Here is a 15,467-nt window from a genome sequence, read left to right as displayed (position 1 = left end):
GTAAATTTTATGGTTAACTCTTTGTTTCTCTATGTATTGGTTAAGCCAGACACTTTTTCTGTATTTAATCGCTGTTAAATCTGGTTGTTTGCCCTTTATTAATAATCTATTGGATTTCTCTACATGCAATAGCTGAGCAGCTTTTTGACTTTAAAACTCACTTTGCTTTAAAGTACTTAAAGGGAGGAGGGGCGCCTGGGTGGCTCAGTTGGTTAAGCGTCCGACTTCGGCTCAGGTCATGATCCTCGCGGCTTGTGAGTTCGAGCCCTGCGTCGGGCTCTGTGCTGACAGCTCGGAGCCTGGAGCCTGCTTCGGATTCTGTGCCTCCCTCTCTCTCTCTGCCCCACCCCCGCTTGTACTCTGTCTCTCTCTCTCAAAAATAAACATTAAAGAACTAAATAAAGTGCTTGAAAGGTAAAGTCAGTTTTTCCTCTCCATCCTGTTCCTTATTCACAGCCCCTTCTCAGGTGGAGGTTTTCCACTGGGGGGGTTCATCTTTTTTATAGTGTGTTGGGGAGCTCTTTATATAGAGGTAAATCCTATTTTTGTCATTTTCAGGAAAATTAGGATCGTTGCTGCTGCCTACTGTTAAAGGAATTCTCATTTAAAAAACAATGGTCAGAGACCTGTTTAAAGAAAAAAAAAAGGCTTAAGGCCAAAAAATACCATTCTTAGATTTCAGATCACAAAGAAGAAAAGATGCTCTCATACTTCATATGTTTTTAATTTCCTTAGTAACCTCTCCATTGACATACTGGAGATACTGAATTTCAGAGTATGTGGCATTTGGCAACTTGAGATTTGGAAATAAGGGTGCACAAAATACTGAAGCCAACAGAGGAAAAGAAATTTCAAGATTGGGATTTCTGAGTGGTTATCTGTTGAAAATGAGTTCTTAAAAAAAAACAACAACGAAAAAATGAGTTCTTCAGTATGTAGTCTATGGAAGAAAGTATGGTCCAGGTGTGCCTGGGTGGCTCAGTCAGTCGAGCGTCCGACTTCGGCTCAGATCATGATGTCACAGTTCGTGGGTTTGAGCCCGTGTTGGGCTCTGTGCTGATAGCTCGGAGCCTGGAGCCTGCTTTGGATTGTCTCCCTCTTTGTCTGCCCCTCCCCCACTCATACTTTGTTCCTCACAAATAAACATTATAAAAAAATTTTTTAAAGTATGGTCCAGAAGTCATTTTACCTTACAAATTGATTTGTTCAATGCTTTAAATGCTTGCTTTACCCTAAAAACGATTGAAAACTGTCATTATCTACTGGACTCACTAATGCAGAATAACTATCCCTAAATCCAGTGTTCTTCAGTACTTTCCTAAATATAGTCAAGATATACACAATTAAAGGTGGTATTCCGAGCTGAATAGCCTTCACGGATCAGGGAGGACAAATCGGGATAAACACCAGCTTGGGCTCGAGGTAATCATGAGGTGATGGGGTCTTTTCCCTTGGGCATTCATGGGCATTGTGTGGAGGGAGGGAAAGGGCAGTTTTTAAACCACTTGACTGGTTCGTTCAAGTGTGCATCTTGAACTTAAATGTATTACTGTTTTTTAAATTTATAACGTGATTTCTATTTATGATTTAAAAATTCCAGCTCTACGTTGCCAGCAGAAGCCCATCAGGCCGGTTTCCAGTGAATAAACCAACTGAGTATTGGAGACTAAGTCTGCAAGTATCTTTTTAGCAGACTAGAAACTTGATGGTAGTTGATCCTTTGTTCTTTACTATCCTTGCTTTAGTATGTAACGTTTCCCATCTGCACTTAGGAGGGGGTCCCTTAACTATCATGATAACCGAAGTTTTGAGTTGCTGCTTATATCAGGCAGTAGTTTGCAAACATCAGTTCATTTTGGCAAGTGTGCTAGCCTCTCCGGGGCTGGGGGGAATGGGGATCCGGCTGATGTGGCTGATGTGCAGTACCTTCCATTACCTGGAGTAATCAGGAGTTGCTCACTCAGAAAGAGTAGAAAAGTCAACTGCATCGAGGTTTTAAAAGCGGCATTTATTGATTGAAAATAAATGTGTGGATAGGCTCTCAGCATGGAATCCACATTATTTTTTAATGAGCTTGAAGTACATGAAGACTCCTTACATCTTCCACCGTTTATCTTGTGTGTGCTTTTAGCAACCGCATTCAAACGGAGATGAATTTTTGACATTTGACTGAAAAAATGTAAAACTCTTTAAGCAGCTCCCCATAGTTGATAAACCTTTGCAAAGAGAAAGATAAAAACACACTACAGTGGTATACGTTGAACATTTATTACAACCAATTGGTGATGTGATAAGACAGTGCTAACATGGCCTGAATATGTATCGGTCACAATCACAACAAAGCTTAATCCAGCCCAGCAGATACAAATGAAAGTGTAAACCATGAAGACATGTTTACATACACAGAAGTATGTATAAAAGTGACATTGAAACAATTGTACAGCTTTAAAAAATATAGGGCCCACTAATGCCATTTTACCTCATTCGGCTCTCACTTTTATATGAAAGGTGGTGTCTGCTTTTAGAAGATTTCTGGTAACTAGGCAGTGCCATGGAAGGGAATGAAGCTGCCCTAACGTTTGCAGCACTTGTAAGTGGAGGGAAGCTAAATAAATTTGGCTCTAACAAGCACCCCGGAAGGAATATTCGTGCTTTAAACAATGACTTAAGCAACACTCTGTGAAGAGAAGAAACATGTTTTCTGTAAGATACTGTTATGAAGAAATCCAGGTTACGTCTATGTTTCCTTTTTTATTTGGGGGCATCAAAAACCATCTAAGTCACTACATGGTTATGACCACAAAAAAATCTGTCTCAGGAGTTGAATGTTCCTTGGCCTTAAAAATAACGTGCTCACTATTAGTCGCTCTCTGTTCCTCGTCCCAGGTCTGGAATGCCAGGGAAAGATTTTTTAGTGTAAAACACACCATTTCAATTTAGTCATTTGTGTATTCCCTTTAAGTATGTAGTTTCCAATGAGGGTCTTTGGTATAAATTTGGTTCTCTTTTTTAAAGTTTCAACATAAACAGTTAAATTTTAATTCATTTGATATGTATCAATTCCCTTTATCCTCAGATATACTGAAATGTCCCACACTAGTCTTTGGTTTCATATAACCAGGTTTCATATAATTTTTAACAGTTTCCTTTGCCAAAGACCGTAATTAATGAATGTAGATTGCCTAATTGTGTCATTCTCATAGATACATAATCAGATTGAGAGAAACAGATTTAAAAACTAAAATATCCAGAAAAGGTACCTTTCTTTTTCTGCATCATTCTAACTCATGTTTAAGTCCCTTAAGTTATCACTTGATTAACCAAAGTTCCCTTTAAAAAAATTTTTTGTGTGTGTAGGCCTGAATGAAGCAGCTTAGCAAAACAGTAATACTGACAAGACGTCATCTTATACCATTAGCTAACATGGACATGAAGGCAGTGACCATCTACAGTGTGTGAAATGTCACAAGAAGTCATCAACAAGGGAGGTGAGTTATGTCAGTCCAATTTCTTCAAGAACACTACGTGGGGTTTCAGCTTCCTGTGGAGGGAAAATGTGAGACTCTGGTAAGCAGATCCGGGGAAGCTTGAGAGTGTGAAATTGACACGGAGGGATGTGCAAGTTTCAGAGAACAATGCAAGCAGTTCATTGGTTTGGGCACAGTCTAAAACCGAGAGCAGGCGGTTATTCAGGGTTGTGGACCCCAAAAGACCACAGAAGGGTATTTTCAGCATGCATTAAATACTCACTAATTAACCTACCAATGTGCTGGGTACCATCGCTATAACACAAAAAGCAGTCAAGCCTGCTGGCAATTTAGGAAATCATTGCTACTGAATTAGCTGCAGGAAAAGTAAGTTATCTTTGTGTTAAAATTCAAAACCTCCCCTAAATAAAAAGCAGGGAAAACCCCAAGTTCTTCTGAATCTTCAATGGTGTTTCCCATGGCCTTTTTTTTTTTTTTTTTTGGTCATGTGTATTCATAGAAATGTCTTACTCTGAGTTTTTACTCAGTTTTTAACTTAACTGTCCCCAGCAGCATGGCTTCAGAAACTCACCTTCCCAGACCTCTCCAAGGCAACCAATGGCTTTGGTGAGGCAACACAGAAAGAATACCTGGGGACAAAGGCATTTTTGTCCTATGTAACAATCAATATTCATTTTTAAATGTCAAAGGAAGACAAGACAAAGCAGGCATATCTAGAAAAAAATTAATATTCCAAAGTGGCTGATTTTGCACATCACAAAATAGGACCAGGTCAGATTCAGGGGTTACTTGCAATAATTCTGTAGTTAAAAGGCATACTAGAATTTAATGGAGAAAACGTAATTTTTAGTATCCAATAACAAATTAACTTACTTTTGCATCCTAATTATGGTACAGCACAAAACAAGGAAAAGAACAATATTAAACCACAAATCCACACGTTAGATTTAATTGCATGTAAAGCAGCACATGGAATAATCTTAAGTAAATTAAACGCTAGTCTGTTTCCGTATTTGGATAGTACTTACCTTCATATAGAGATTTGAGGGAGAAGGCTTAGTGCCCGACTTCTAGAAAGTGCTCAAAAAAATGTCAACTGATAACATTACACAACTGAGACCTAACTGAAGGTATTTAGCATTTAGTACTAAATAAAGTACTATAAATCAACTCTGCATATAAAGTTTTTATGGTAACCTTTTGGTAGGTGTGTTTACTAATGAAAAGTGGGTAAGAAATCAGCTTTGGTTAAAGAAAAAAATTCTGAAGTATTCTTGCCCTCGCCACCCCTCCCCCCAACGAAACCTCAGCTTAACCAGGCTACACATCAAAATATATATGGTGGATAAGCAAACAAGTTAAACAGCGCCACAAGATTACAACCCGCTGGAGGACATTCTACAACATAGGTGACTCAGTTTAAAAAAAATGGCAAGGAAAAAAAGCAGACGAGTTGTTAAAGATGAAAAGACTTAAAAGACATCAACCAGATACCACGTGAGCCTTGTTGGAAATCTGGTTCTAACCAAGTATAGAAATGCATTTTCAACAATTAGGAGAAATTGAACCAGGAACAAGTATTAGGAATTACTGTCAAATTTGGGGGCGGGGGGAGGACTGTGGTACTTCTTTCTCCTGGTGATACATATCGAAGGATTAAAGATGAAATAAGAGGTCCAGGGCTTGCTCTAAAATACTGAGGCAAAAATGGGGGTGGGGGAAATGGATGACGAAACAGGCGTAGTACTAGGAGTACTGAGCTGGTGGTTGCTGAAGCTGAGCGACGTGCACACAAAGGTTCTCTTTTATTTGCAGGTCTCAGAGTTTTCACGCTACAGTTTAAAGAAAGTCTAATGGAAAGATGCAACAGTCCCAAGAATCATGTAAGCCAGTCTCTTTCACTTCTCATGTTTAGCCTCAGACATTACATATACTGTACTGACATCTGAATCACATATATCTTAAATAAAGGAAACAATTTAAAAACAATCGTTTCCCTTTAGGCCTTGAACTGTAACCAGTCCATTTACTTGCGGACTTTTTTACCATATAGTAACTCTATTTTCCTTAGGATTTTCTGAACATTTTTTCTCTACCTTACTGTACTGTAAGAATATGGTATATAATACATATACAGACGAGGTGTTAACTGAATGTTGAGGTTGTCGGTAAGGCTTCCAGTCCACAGTTGGCTGTTAAGTTTTTGGGGGAGTCAAAAGGTGTATGTGAATTTTCAATTGCCTGGGAGGGTTGGCGCTCCTAACCCACTCGTTGTTCAAAGGTCAACTGTAATGTTAAATTGTCTTTAAAAACGCCATATAGCCTTTAATGCATTTATTAAAAGATGCTACATTGAACTCCATGCAGGTAACATTCTTCACTTATCCATGTAAGAATGACTCCCATTCTATTCCCCGGAGCTGGTCAGACTTCCCCTATGTCCTTACTGCCTGTAATCCTCTATGGCATTTCCTGAAGAGAACCATGTTACGTGTCCCATATGCATTATTTAAAATGTATGTCCTTTCCAAAAGGCCTACTTAAAAGCAATCAGTTACATATTTGATTCCTTGAGACTTGTACTATTTGTACATTAGTTTTTTTGTTTTTTTTTTTTTACAAATTGTGTTCATAATATAAAATGTAATTTTGCCATGTTCACACTGAAATTGTAGCTCAAAATTACCTAGAAAAACTATTCTCTAAAGTAATCAAATTCATAGAAACAAAGTAGAATGGTGGTTACCAAGGGCTGAGGGGAGGGATGGGGAGTTGTTTAATGGCTACAGTTTCAGTATGACAGGATGAAAAATTTCTGGACATCACCTGCACAACGTGAATATACTTAACAGTCCTGAACTGTACATTGAACAGAATTTGCCAGTGTAACCATTTTTATGTTTTTTAAATATGTTTAATAAAATTACCTGGAAAAACTAAAGTGTAAAATATATTTGTCAAAAGGGATGCAGAAGAAAAAAGTCATTCACATGAGACAAAGTACATGCAATACTTTTATTTTAGACGTGCAAGAAAAGCGATTTCAGAATCTACTAATTTAAAGCAAGCAGCTGTATACAAATAACAAAAGAAGCAACATCTTGTTACAGCTCAGCACACAGCATCCAAAGCAAACAGGCATGAGACAATGCATATTCAGCATTAAAACCAGATGAATAACATATTGCAGGGTTGGGGGAGGGGCAGAGGACAAAAATGGAAATGAAAGACCAGTGTCTCCCAATGCTTTCAAGGTATAATGCTAAGTTTCTCATTTGATAGCCCATCCAGGTGCTTCAAATGTCATGCAGTACAGTGAGAATGGAAAGAACTGGTCTGCATACCTGCCTAATAGACACTTTCATAGGTCGTCTTTCAGTGGTAAACCTGTTTGAGCATCTTTTGAATTGGTTTAATGATAGCTTACTTAATCAGGCTTTAAACTCTCTACATATAAGCAATGAATTATTGGATACTTTTCCTTTTATAATAAGTTGCACGTTTTAAAACTATACACCATAATCAATATTAAGTCTTAATATTTAGAATATAAAACTATAGTTAACAAATCATTAAGTATTTAAATGAAGACTTAATATATTATAAAACCATCACTAGTAAAATACTAGTATTTAAACTATTAGGATTTTAACTATATAAACAAACTCAGTATTAACATTTTGAAAAGGTTATTTCCTATTAAACAACAGATACTGTAGAAGAGACTTCTAACACAGTTTTCTGATCATTCTTAAAGGGACCGTTCAATATTGTGTGGCACAAATGTGATCCAATATACATGGCATTACAAACTTAAGAACTGTGAATGTTTCACCCTTAAATATTATGTAATAGTACAGATTTTACTTTCTTGAATTATTTCCAAATATACTTTTATGTGATACGTCAGAATACATTAGCTCACAGAGAGCTGTAATACAGTCACACTATATAGAATTTCTTTTCTCCCCCAACATCTGAAGACCAAGTCACACTGTATGTTACGGCACCGTTTATTCTGCTGTAGCACTTCTGCTATATGCTCTTTGGTAAAAACTTGAACGATTGCTAACGTTTCCTCTTACAAGATGAATCATGGACGTGTTTAAGGTGAAATACTACTCAAAACATTCATAGGCCATATTTCAAGAAGAAATTAAACCAGTTGAGAGCAGGAATAAACTATATCAAGATCATATATAGAATGAAAATCAAACAGAGAAATGACGACAGGAAAAAAAAAATTACAACGGTGAAGGTATTGATTCTGAAATGATTATACAAGATAATCAGTCACCAAGCTGAGGGCATTTTCTTTCATAAGTATATCAGCTCTCTATTTCCTCTGTGCAATTCTGCATACACGATGAGTAGTCATTTAGTACACAGGGACATTAAAATATTCATGACGTGGCTACAAAAGAAATGCATATATTCTTATACAGTATACAAACTGAGAGACACAATCAGATTTCTAGAATGTTTACTGCACAGTAAGGAAAATGGAAACTTAAATTTTTGTTTTTGTTCTTTGGTCTATGGCTGAATATTTAGCTTTATAAACAGTGCTAAAGGAGTTCAGATTCCTCTTTTAAAAACCTCATATAATGATAATCAAAATGACCTATGTCCTACAAAATCCAAAAGCACTGTATTTACTAACAGGCTGAAAAGATTTTCGGTGTAAAGTCATCTGGTCAGTACTGAGTTAACTGAAAATTCAATTAGAACACTACCTCCCGCCAGTCTTCAAGTATGTCAGGATTTTATTACACAAAGTAAAGGAATTTAATCCGTTAATGAAAATCGTTACATCCTAAGGTGACCATAAACTCTTTTACAGATCCTAAAGGAAAATCTTTCCCAAGAAGTAGTGGAAAAGCAGTCACCCATTTGGTATTTTAAGTAGCAATGGAGGTTTTTCATGGTTCACTTAGCTTTAAAAAAACAGAACAAAAAGAAAAAAAACAACAATAAAAACTCCAAAGACAATGCCTTTAAGACTGAGGATATTACTTTTTAAATAATCCTCAAGATAGATTATAAAGAAATCTCCAAAAAGATGTCAACTGTCTATGCCTACAAATTTATGTAAATAGAAGTTTCTCATGTCAACGAGGTAACCTGAGGTGAGGTTTTAAACTGAGCCTAGAGTGTCCACAGATGGATTTCTAGGGACTCCACAAACCCCTTAAAACTAGAGGCAAAATTCTGTGCAGATTTTCCTGAGAAGAGGGCCCAGGGCTCTTTAGACTCTCAAAGGGATTTTACCCCTGCCAAAAGGCTTGTGATTCAAAGTTTAAAATTGCTCATTTGAGTGCTTCTAAAATATCCTCATTTTAATATTAAATTCGGCATTTTGAAATGTTAGGCTACAAAGTCATGTAAACCGTTCAAATATGTGACAGATCTCTCATACGAGAACCATTAAATATAAAAGTATCTGAGAAGCACCAGTTAAATTTTAATCCTCAGATAATTCTTAAACACTTTCAAGAGACAGTTGTGCCTTCTTCCTCACTCAATACAGTGGAATGAACCAGCAAGTTAAAATAATGTAATAAACCCCAAATGCTTCATGTTCTTATGGAAGCTCTCATTTGCATAGGGGAATTCTATTTCTGTTATCAGTGACATTAGCGCTTCACAGTATTTACTAATACTTTTTTGTCAAAGAACCTCTGAACCTAGTTCAATATTCTGTGTAAAAAAAAAAAAATTCTAAGTCCCAACGATGAATGACTAGCAGAGTAAAATTCCCTATGAAAATAGCAGTTAAACGAAGTATTGGGACTATCCCTTACAATTTAATGGAATCAGACTTATCAGGTAATACTAAAATATAAATAACAAACTTGACAAAAACCAAACTGAATTCATAGGTCCTACTACATTTTGATGCGTGTCAGAACTCCAGCACGTATTCTAGTACGCTCTCTTACACCCAATGAAACTCTTGCTGTGATACATATTCTCTGTTTTCTGGAGAGAGAACAAGAAAAGTTTAAGTCTGTCAACCTTTCACCTAAATAGCAGTTCTTTGAACCTTTATATTATAGCTTTAAATCTTTTTGTTTTCTCTTAATTCTATACACACTGTGCAAAAACCAACCATGGAGAGCTTATGCCCATTGAAAGAAAAGAGAAAGGTAGTGTCCCAAGTAGAGCTGAGCACACCAGCAGTCCTCCCCAGAAGAGACTTACTATGGAAGAAAACAAACAGCTCTCAAACATGACTGCCCGGCACGTCTGACAGGCCTCTTACTACACTTCGTAAAGGAAAGGGGAGATGCTAAACAGCCAATGATCCATATTAAGTATACTTAAACAAGAAATTAGCATCCATCAAGTGTGAAGAATATTCTTCACAGGGAGAAAACCCTCTTCATTGGAAAAATATTCTTTCAGAAACCCTAAAATGCACACAAATAATGTATCCTTTTACCACTTTTAAGTTACCGTAACATGTTTCAACAATTTCTCAGTTGAGACAGTCTGAAAAAGCTGTGCTATAAATGCCTTAGTGACCACTTAACATTTAGGGTTAATTTTAAGCTGAATGATAGATATGCCCACATTAGCCAAATGATTTTTTTCTTTAATATCCAAAGAAAATATGACAGCGGATTAAATATAACTCTAGTATTCTGGGCCCTCACACTATCAGTACATCTAATGAGTCATGGAATAATTATTTACTTAAGAATTGGGGAGGGTGAGAGTCAAGCGTGTCATAATGCACAAGGGGTCCTGTGCAGAACCAGAACTACTATCTTTTTCCACTACCCAGGCAAGGTGAGTTTCTTAATACACTAAAACATCAGCGATTTCAAATACGGGGGAATAGAGGCCAGAATGAAAGCAAACATTTTTTTAATACAGTTGTTTTATTACACAAATACCGCAAATTGCCCTTAGTACCAATTCTCTGGAGACCTGTTCTCTGATTAGAGATTAGACATTATTTTCAACCTGAAATGGGCCTACAGTCCTGGGCATTCCTTTTACTCCTCACTCATTTACTCCCCAGTTAAGTCTATTCCAAACCCTCAACATTTCCCTCAGGTTATCTACGTCTCCTCTTTCTCCTCCGTCCCTAGCAGCTCTTCTCGAGTTTCTCAAAGAAAATGACAACTTTCTCAATTTCGCTCATCCAGCTGATGAGGAAAAAACAAACTACAGCTTTACTCAGTTATCTCCTCCTAGCAGGAGGAAGATGTGTCTTGCCTAAGACCAATGCTTTTGATTCCATTCCCATTCACCCTGCCAATACACTTTCCCCTTTAGTCTATCGCTGTCTGCATTTGCTCCTTCTCCTTAGTGTACGTGCATGTATGTTCAACTTTCCTCCATACTAAGAGTAACTTTTTTCTCAACCCCCTACAAAAAGAACCAGAGGTAGCGGGAAGTGGAGGTTAACAAACACAGCAGAGAGAGGAATTAAGTGACACCTGTTCTTAAAACTGCCTACATTGCTAAGACAAACTCCATCACCTTCAAAATTCCCAGAAAGTCACCATACTAGGCCGATAACTCATAACAATCTGGGAAACTGTAATGAAATCTGGTAAGCTAGCACTTATATGAAGACTTAAGTCTTGTTGAGATGAGTGCTTAAGTTAACTACTGGTATTGGATCCAAAACGGAAAACCTAGTCTCCCGATTTTCTAGTACACAAAGAGAAAATAGTTTACATTTAATGAAAAATACAAGTAACTGTAATTTGAAGTTACTGCTTTATTCGTTTTTCTTGTAGAGGGGCTTCACTTATTCCTTGTACTAAAAGTAGTATCCTGTCCTTCATGTTCTAGAATACAAAGGTCCAGGGGCGCCTGGGTGGCTCAGTCGGCTGAGCATCCGACTTAGGCTCGGGTCATGACCTCGCCGTTCGAGCCCCATGTAGGGCTCTGTGCTGACAGCTCAGAGTCTGGAGCCTGTTTCAGATTCTGTGTCTCCCTCTCTTTCTGCCCCTCCCCCGCTCGCGCGCGCGCTCTCTCTCTCTCTCTCTCTCTCTCTCTCTCAAAAAAAACATTAGAATATAATGGTCCTTTTTACTGCCCCTCACTGTATTCTGTGGCAGAATTCCTACTCTCAACTCTGGAACCCTATTCCTTGTCCTTAAAGACCAAAGGGCCAGAGAAGATCCAAATTCACGAAGATCTATGTTTAGCAATGAATAGAAAGAGAAGAACTAAAAGCCCTCATAAGGTACCTTTCATGACACAGCTCATGTCAGTCGTATTCCATCAGCAATTGTGAGGCACTAGTAAAGTCAGAAAGTTTTCTGACGTTAAGTTAGCAACGATTGGCAAGAGCAATATGGTTGTTCCAGATAGTTAGGGTCTAAAATGGCCAAGAGCATACAAATGCCTCACTTTATATGCTGGAACTTTCTTTTTAGCAAATTCTACCTTTTACCTAATGGAATAACACAATGTGTACTCTTCCATTCACACAGCATCATTTTGTCATTTAAAAAACTTGTAGATTAAAAATATATTTCTACTTCTAGTACATGTTTGTTTTACAGTTCTAGAAAAGGGAGGGGGACCTCAAACATTTTCACAGGTAATGCTGATAAGTTAATGTCCCACTCCTAGATCTTTCCTCAATTGATATACTGTGAGTATCTTTCCTTATCATTACATAGAAATCAATCTCATTGCTTTTACAGCCAGGTTAACAGTTCCATGTATGTAGGTAGCATAATTTTCTTAACCTATTTCCCACTGATTAACATTTGGGTAAGTTCCAATGGCTTAATATTATACTGAGTCTTAGTGTATTTGTATATTTCTTTTGGACACAATTCCTTGAAATTTAACCGATGGGTCAAAAGGTGTACACATTTAACTGTTAACAGCACCAAACTCATGCTCCAAAATGGACTACAAAGTTTAAGTGGTCATAAGCAGCAGACAAGAGGGTTGCTCATCCATGCCAATCCAAGAACCAAAAGAAGTTATCATTCATATTTTAATTTACATTCCCTTACATAAAAGGGCCATTTGTTTTTTTCTCTCATCTGTGAATTATTTTCTTTCATCTTTGAATTATTTATTTATATCTACTGTTGTCTTTTTCTATTGTGCTGTTGATCTATTTCTATTCCACGTCTCAAAAGTTTGTCTTAAAAATGATAGGGATAGGGGCGCCTGGGTGGCTCAGTCGGTTAAGCGTCCGACTTCGGCTCAGGTCACGATCTCACGGTTCGTGAGTTCGAGCCCCGCGTCGGGCTCTGTGCTGACAGCTCAGAGCCTGGAGCCTGTTTCAGATTCTGTGTCTCCCTCTCTCTCTGACCCTCCCCCGTTCATGCTCTGTCTCTCTCTGTCTCAAAAATAAATAAACGTTAAAAAAAAAAAATGATAGGGATAACTACCATCTTGTAAACCCTGCTCTAAAACCTATTAGTTATAAAATACTAAGGACAAATTACTTTCTCTGGCAGTTAATTATACTTTTCAAATTAAAAAAACCAGACTAATTAGCAAATATCACTTTAGACTTGAAATAGTTTTAAGCATACTTTAGGGTAACTGTATTGTATTTGCCTTGGTCTTCCATTTGGATCAGGACTTGAAATGCTTTAAATTTGATTAGGGTTTTCAAAACATAAAAGATTTCTTTGAATCACTGAATTTCAAATATTCAAACTCTCTATCTTTGCTAAGTAAGTTCTTGAAGGCTAGTAAGGTACAGAAGAACAACAACAAAAAAAAGTCTGCATGTACAATAAAAGCCTGTATTTGCAAATTCTGATCATTTAAATTATTCCTCCTATAAAAAAAAATGATCAAATCCCTAAAGTGAATGGGGAAAACAGCAGAAAATTAAAAAAATATTCTAACTGCCTGCAGGGTATACTCAATTCTGTTTCCATGTAAAAACTCAATTACCTTAACAGACATCAACAGATTTGGTTATTGTTCAGGAAACGAAATTATATAGTGACAACCCACAAGCTTTGCTGTGGGTTAGGTGTTGAAGTCAACCACAGATTATCTCCCCAGGCACTGGTTATCAAGTAAGGGTGATTTCATTGACTCACAGAGGTGATTTTTATAGCCATTTACATGTTCTTATTAAGCACATTTGTCCTTCTTTTACTGTCCTTAGGGTTTTTTTCCCCCTCCTGCTTTTGATTCATTGCAGCCAATCATTTATACTCTGGACTATATATTATATTGAAAAGATATATGGTCTGTAAAATGTAAATGGAATCTTTGTATATATATCCTATTGTGTTAAATTAAACTAAAGTTTCTTAAGCAGGGCACTCCTGATACTTGAGGCTGGATAAATTCCTTATTCTAGGAGGGCTGTCCTGGGCACTGTTGGACGCTTAGCAGCATCCTTGGTGCTACTAGATGCCAGTAGCACTCCACTGCCTGTTGTGACAATCAAAAATATGTCTAGGCATTGTTTAATGTTCCATGAGGAGGCATAATTGCCCCACTCCCCATCCCAGTTGAGAACCACTGAGTTAATCTAATCGTCCCTGGTTGATGGGTAAAATTATGTTTTAGTGTGCGTACCTGTATTTGCTCATTCTTCTATAATGGACATTTAAAAAAAAAAAAAGGCAATAGAGGAAACAATAGAAGAAAATGTAAAAGAATGTGTCAGTAGGGGGGAAAAAACCCTCAAACCTTGAAATTTTTCAGAAAGTACTTTTTAAAGAAAAAAAAATCACCACCAACGGCTAGGAATATGCTCTTTGCAGGTGCCAGTCTTAGGCCTCATGCAATCAATTTAGTAGATCAGGATCAGCATCGAAGAAAATAGAAGAGAAAATGTGAGATTGCAACACAAGAAATAAAAGTATTATTTAACAAAATATTTTTTCAGTTTATGTGCGTGTAACTACTGTGATATAAACATGTATTTTACTGTGGGTTCTTGTCAAATATCTTTGAAAATCAGATTTACAGCTACTGATTTTAAGTTACTCCAACTTTTCATTATTACAAATAGCCCAGAGTAGCAAGAGCAGGCTCAAAATGAGTTAAAATGAAACTCATTTAACTCATAAAAATAAAAGGGGGGGGGGAATCCTCAAATTCTGAAAAGCAGGCAAATACAGAGCTCAAAAAACATATCTAGAACAAAATGATTAGAACCTGAAAACCAGTGATCAAGGACATTGGCCAAATTGTTTCTTATAAAGCGTAAAATGAAAGACAAGATTTGTTCTGCCTTTTGTTTTTTCTGCATCTGCCTTTCTGTATTTTCCATTTCAAGCATTAATGTAACCAAACCTTACTTATCTAGTTTGTTCTAGCAGACCCCAATCAAGTTTACCTATAAAAAATTACAATATGGGGGCGCCTGGCTGGCTCAGTCAGTTAAGCGTCTAACTCCCAATTTGGGCTCAGGTGATGATCTCATGGTTTGTTGGTTTGAGCCCCATGGAGCCTGCGTGGGATTCTTTCTCTCCGTCCCTCTCTCTGGTCCTCCCCTGCTCTCCCTCTCTCTCTCAAAATAAATACACTTAAAAAAATTAAAATACGCTGGCCTTGTTAACTTTTAACCCAATTTAAAAGAAAAAGGGTGGGGCGCCTGGGTGGCTCAGTCGGTTGAGCGTCCGACTTCGGCTCAGGTCACGATCTCGCGGTCCGTGAGTTCGAGCCCCGCGTCAGGCTCTGGGCTGATGGCTCAGAGCCTGGAGCCTGCTTCCGATTCTGTGTCTCCCTCTCTCTCTGCCCCTCCCCCGTTCATGCTCTGTCTCTCTCTGTCTCAAAAATAAATAAATGTTAAAAAAAAATTAAAAAAAAAAAAAAGAAAAGAAAAAGGGTTAGGCTTAAAGGCTTTAACAAACAATGGAAATCACAAAGGAATCAAAGGAGTTTGTCTTATTAAACCAAATCCTAAGAGGATTTACATCAAAACACTTTTTGCTGTTAAAGGATATTGTAAATATTTGAACATATCTAGCTATTGTAAAACAATGTACAATATTCTTGAGTTTGAGTAGCATG

The 15,467-nt window shown here is 37.4% G+C and overlaps 1 protein-coding gene across 6 annotated transcripts in view; it reads right to left on the bottom strand.

The window, feature by feature from the left end:
- Positions 1 to 2,252: 2,252 nt before the first annotated feature.
- AP1S2 (adaptor related protein complex 1 subunit sigma 2) overlaps positions 2,253 to 15,467 on the bottom strand; it is a 28,466-nt gene continuing 15,251 nt past the window's right edge. For 2 of the 6 annotated variants that reach the window (XR_002072002.2, XM_019417980.2), the window contains one exon: positions 2,253 to 3,541. Coding sequence is in view for 4 of the 6 variants with exons in the window: in XM_019417980.2 (XP_019273525.1) it covers positions 3,494 to 3,541 (48 nt within the window). In the remaining 2 variants the exon portion in view is untranslated. The other 4 variants (XM_019417976.2, XR_008418322.1, XM_019417981.2 and 1 more) reach the window with 4 other exon arrangements.

The sequence above is a fragment of the Panthera pardus genome, unplaced genomic scaffold (genome assembly GCF_024362965.1).
Source record: "Panthera pardus isolate Hobbes unplaced genomic scaffold, ASM2436296v1 HiC_scaffold_27, whole genome shotgun sequence".
Taxonomy (NCBI): Eukaryota; Metazoa; Chordata; class Mammalia; order Carnivora; family Felidae; genus Panthera; species Panthera pardus.
The sequence above is the reverse complement of the archived record's forward strand: the minus strand, read 5'-3'. Positions and strand labels throughout refer to the sequence as shown.